The sequence below is a fragment of the Ruditapes philippinarum genome, unplaced genomic scaffold, assembly GCF_026571515.1.
Source record: "Ruditapes philippinarum isolate M1 unplaced genomic scaffold, ASM2657151v2 ctg2426_1_1_1_1, whole genome shotgun sequence".
NCBI lineage: Eukaryota > Metazoa > Mollusca > Bivalvia > Venerida > Veneridae > Ruditapes > Ruditapes philippinarum.
The window spans coordinates 53,640-59,639 of NW_026855841.1; the positions used below are offsets into that span (position 1 = coordinate 53,640).

At 30.9% G+C, this 6,000-nt stretch overlaps 1 protein-coding gene across 1 annotated transcript in view; it reads right to left on the reverse strand.

The window, feature by feature from the left end:
• LOC132744569 (myotubularin-related protein 6-like) overlaps nt 1-4,922 on the reverse strand; it is a 30,038-nt gene extending 25,116 nt beyond the window's left edge. The window contains exon 1 of the mRNA XM_060733323.1: nt 4,501-4,922. Coding sequence (XP_060589306.1) covers nt 4,501-4,680 — 180 coding nt within the window. The 5' untranslated portion in view covers nt 4,681-4,922. The remainder of the gene's footprint in view (nt 1-4,500) is intronic.
• Between the last annotated feature and the right edge of the window lie 1,078 nt (nt 4,923-6,000).

Sequence of the window (6,000 nt, forward strand, 5' to 3'; positions counted from 1 at the left end):
CCCACCCCGTCCCACCCAACTATGTTTGGTGGGGGTATAATTATAACAATTGTACATCTTTGAACACTTTAAGACTAATTTAATAAAACACTTTCAAACAATATGGTTTCTCTGAAATCGAAATAAAGCTAAATGTGAAATAAAAACAAGTATTTCATGAGCTGAGTAGATATTACGGATCCTTGTAAAACGTTAGGTTTTTTGCTCATAAGTTAGCCACACACCGAGATAACATATTGATGAATCAGCAAGCGTGACTTCCATGAACATAATAAATTGATTTCACATGTCTTATTGCTAAACAATTCTATTTATAGTGAAAAAAGGAATTGATGCGACATCAAGTTATATAAAAGTCATGTTACACAGAAACATTATAATAAAATCATAACTAAGTTAAACTTGCAGTAAACTCTTGCACCCAGGACAAATAATCACAATTAGGGTCTTTTTGACCGCAGCAATACATCTGTATTTCATTTTTCTCGCAAGTTGTCCACACATTAACAACACTTTCTATTTATCATGATGACTTTAAAATATGAAGGACAATTTTACCAGATGATTTGGTCAAAACATACAAAATAATAATGTCCCTCACCAAAACTCTCAAAATCTGTTAACACAATTCATATTTTTACTTTATCAAACGTGTGTGGTAGTTTTTATTACAACCATAATTAAGTTTATTAGATTAATACTTCAATTATTGTTAATATAAAATTAAGATATACAATCAAAAAATCCCAAAACAACAAAGTTAACACTTTTTATTTTGTAACATGAACTAAAAATATTGAACTTACGAAATTTTAAATATTTTAACTTGATGATAAAGGTCAAGTTTAAAGGTCAGTCGATCAAGCCCTCTGTCTCAACATTACACAAAGGACATAGAAATGCTAAAATGCTTATCTAGTTAATCCTGAGGTGATTGTTGGGGTTAAAGCATAGGGGGTTGAGGTGGTCTGTGACTGGAGCCTGTTCACATCTGAATGTAAAGTATTCCATTGGCTGACATACAGTAGGACTGTACAACATTCAGCACATAAAACCACTCACTGCCTGTACAAGACTTAATACTGTGGTTACTTTGTTACAAAGATAACTGAGGCATGAAAAAATCCATAGAGAGTAATGTAGCAGTAAATGGTGCCTTTCCTTAAGGAATAAACTAGTTTCATTATTATTCACAGTAGATCAATGTACGGAAAGGAGGGAATGTCAAAATCTATCAGAAACATAACAAAAACTAATACTTCGGTATTACTACTTCCTGTCGGTATCGTGATAAGAATGTTATTTACTAGAATCCAATAGCTGTTTCATCTTCTAGTTTTTATTGCTGCCACAACTAACAATGATTCAGTCTGATTACTTATACAGTATAGTTGGGATATATTATGCATGAATTCATTGATTAATGATTTATCCCGTGAAAATAAATACTTTGCTATACCATTAAAACATAACAATTAAACCATGCATTATGTATAATTATACAGCCTCAAGTCAACCAATATAACGCTATTGGCAAAAACTAGCCTTGTCAATTATTCTGGTTATTACACGGTGAAAATATAATAAGACAGCATAGGGAGCCATATACTGTATTAACCAGAATGTAATTCCTCCCATCATTTTATATCATAATCTCATAGTAATCTCTGAAAATGGCACCCTGCAGATTACAGGATAAGATTTTAAATAAGCATTTTTTGACAAATCTGAACTGTTTGTGCAACAGCAGCAATATAGAATAAAGATAAAGATATCCCTTATAACAATATACCCCTTATAATGATGCTGTTACACACAGTCCCAACTCGTTTTCAAATTGGTTGCCTCTTGGATATAACAATATCCTGATGTAACAATATAAATTTGGCGGTCCCCTGAATATTGTTATAAGCAGACTATACAGTATTTCTTCATATCAGAATCCTAGCTGTGTTGACCTAGCCTCTGGCAAAAAGCAAATTTTATGATGCTTCCAATTAATTTTTTTTCTATATTTAGGCTTATATAAGGCACATATTAATTATACCAGTGAGGCAAGTTTCTGCATGAAAAAATCTGCCCTTAATATATTCATAATAACTTTCGGATGAATAAACAGTGAAGAGAGAAAAACTAATGATATAATGACTCCAGGCAGTTAAACTCTGCCATCCTTCGTGTTGATTATAATGAAGGCAGGTAAAGCACAACTCCACAATCATGGTAGTTGAGTCAATGGAGATGGCACAACTTCAAGATCATACATTTAGTATATCTAAATGGCAAACAAGTTGTACTGTTACAATTTATTTATATATTAATGCGTAGTTTTCCAGAAGCCCCTGACTACATATACATTGACCCTGTTTGAGCTTTTGCGGCAGCACCCAAATCCATTGGCAAGACTATTTTTCCTTCTCTCCTTGGTTTACTTTAACAAACTCTAGTCCTAAATGTTAAATATGATGTTGCTGTGAGATATTTTTACTTGGCTTGACAATCATAAACTATAACAAGCCTGTAACGTCTTAAATATTGGACTAACCAAACTTCTGATAAATTAAAATGGATTAGTCTACAATGCGGAAATTTTTCATAAGTATACAGTATATTGATAAAAACAATAGAAATGTATCATTTGGATATTATTATGAAATATTTCTGGAAAGCAAAATATTGACAGAGTTCTAAAGTGATTAGGTATGAACATTTATATACTTAATAATAATATTTTGTTTCAGAACACTTTATCACCCGCTACATGTATATATTGATATGTCATATTAGATCATGTATCTAACACTTACTTAACAAAACATCCATATAGTAAGTCTTTCATGGTTTGTTTTCTCGTATGATAGTAGATACTATCAACATAATTATTTCTGGTATAACAGATCTTCCATTGTAAGACCAATTCACTATAAGACTCTTTAAGTTTTGAAAATTTATTTCCTCGATTCTGGAAACGAGCACTTTTAAACCTTCTCCATTTTATAGAAAAAAGTTCTACAAGAACAAATCTGATTTCTAGATCTGACAGATGATGGTTTTAATACTCCGCCTAGCAGCTGATTTGTAATGTTAGCCTCATTTGAGAATACTTACAATGTATTTAATGCTGTAAATCTGTCAGATAATATATAAAACTTGACACCTTTATTGGGCCAAATGTTGTGCCTGCTAAATGGATATATAGAAGAAGTGTAGAGGAATAATTGATAATACATGACTGACAAGTTGCCAAAGATTCATCTATGACTGATGATACAAACGGCTTAAACAGCTTAAAAGCAAATTTAGTTTCAAAAATGACAAATGCTTTGAATAAGGCAGTAAGTACCCTGTTGTACATAACAAGTTTAAAACTACATCATTTCTCAAAAGGTATATATCAAACTGACAAAAATGTGTCTTATTTGAAAATTTTATCAATGCACTTTGCAAAGGTTTTGCAAAAAAAACACAACATGAACATAACATTAACATACTGCATAATTGCAATAAAAATATAATGTAAAATACACATGCTAACAGATATAATTATAAATGTACAAAATAAATATATTTCTCATTAAGTTAATATCATATTAAAAACATAACAATAACCATCTCAACACATGATAATGTAACAAATCCTCAAAAACAATCATATTTTATCAATATGACCTCAAAGTTTAACCTTGACCTTGAAGTTGAAGAACTGCAACACTGTCTGATATCAGCATAAACATAAGTTATGATCTTGTATATAAAATTTAGATGAATGGTCAGTGATAGAGTAACACATATTTTGATTTATATTCGAGTCTGTTACATTCCATGCAGTTTAATCAAAATGTGAAATGGGACTTGCCAAGCTTCAAATTTGGATCAGTCCATTCAAATGCAAAGATGAGCTATTTATAGCATAGTCTTAGAGCCAGCCTGTTCTGGTTCACTTCTGGTTCCAGCAGGATAAAGGAAACAAAAATTAAAATTTGGACAAGTTAACCAACCAATGTAAACACCTCCATTTTTGTAAAAACAAGCTGAATCACAATGTGGAAATTCAATATAGCTTAAATTGTGTAATGCAGTTCTGTCTGGAACAAATTAAAATTTTGCAAAAAGTAAAAATTTCGAAAATTAAATTAATTTCAACATTGCAGCAATGCAAATTTAATCATCTACAACTGACAATATCTTCAGTACAGACAGATATCTTTTTAAGACAACTGTACAAATGAGAAAAACAGTTACTGTAATATTGAAAAGTTAAACCTTAGAGCCTGCTGGCAGCCATAGACTCTACCCATGTGACCAAGATCAACTGGCGGGCACATATATGCCTTCTAATCATGGCCTGCACTGTTCACTATTCAGTCAGTACATATCTCTAAGTTTTCTCTTAAAATGATGTCCAGATCGAAAGTTCAACAAAAGTATTTCAGACATATAACATGGTAATGGTTAAATCTAAATATCAGGTTCATCAATCAAACCAATCTAAAACTGTACCTGTTTATCAAGTGCATCATTATCTCTCAGGAAATGTAGATCAAGCCAATTTCCTACCTCCTTCACTACCTCAATACCAGAATCTAGCTTCTGTTGAGTCCATTCTAGCAGATTCATCACACTATCAGTGGATGTACTAGCTCTTATACTAACAGTTGAATCGCTTTCCTCCTCACTCATTTAATTCTCCAAATAGTTTATTATGTTAGTATCATCATTATAAACTGACTGACAGACCTACACAACTACTGTCATGAACAATTTATGATACGATTAATATAAGACTATTTCCTTTACAGCGGAACACTTTCCTTATAACAGACCAATAAAAGTAGGAATTTTTCCTATAAAATCAAATTGTATTTCCCAATACATATAATCCTGATAGTATATCCTAGCCACACAAAATACTGTAATTCTGCTTTTAAGATCTAGCAATTTCCATGCAATCTATATAAGAAAAAAAACTTAATCCGTTGCATGCATTTTCAAAAGTATCCCATTCCCACACGAATAATCTATATTATGTCTGACTTGCTTGTAAACATATATGAAAACCACGAAAAACATCGTTTCTAGAAGCTGGCAAACCTCTCTCTCACTATAAGCTGTAACAAAATCAATGCCCACTAATCACAAAGAATTGCCAAATTTGTCAATATTGTAGCAAAGATAACATGAAATATTCTCCATTAAAAATTCCATCAATTTATTGGAAAATATCTAGGGAGCAAGAAGTTAAGATTGGAAGTGATTTTCGTGATGAATTGCTCTTGTTACTGATAAGCAAAGACTTTCTTATTCTTATAAATGACAAGGAGACATTTCATATATTTTCAATGTCAGCTGAATGACAATCAATATTTTTTTTTTCATTCTGAGCTAGTACAATGATCATACTTTTTCTCACAAACATACTATCACAAACATATTATTTCTCACAAACATATCACAAACATATTATTTCTCACAAACATATCACAAACATTCTATTTCACACAAACGTATTATCACAAACATACTATTTCGCACAAACATATTTCTCACAAACATATCACACACATATTATTTCTCACAAACATATTATTTCTCACAAACATATTATCACATACCTATTATTTCTCACAAGCATATTATCACAAACATACTATTTCACACAAACCTCTTATTTCTAACAAACGTATTATTGCTCACAAACATATTATTTCTCACAAACATACTATATCTCACAAACATATTATTTCTCACAAATGTATTATCACAAACCTATTATTTCTCACAAACCTATTATTTCACTCAAACGTATAAGCACTTACATACTATTTCATACAAACACATTAACTCAAATACATTATCACAAACATATTATTTCACTTAAAAGTATGATCACAAACATACAATTTTACACAAAATGTATTTACTCAAATATGTTATCACAAACATACTTTTTCAATGACACACACACGTATTTACTCAAATATATTATCATAAACATACTAT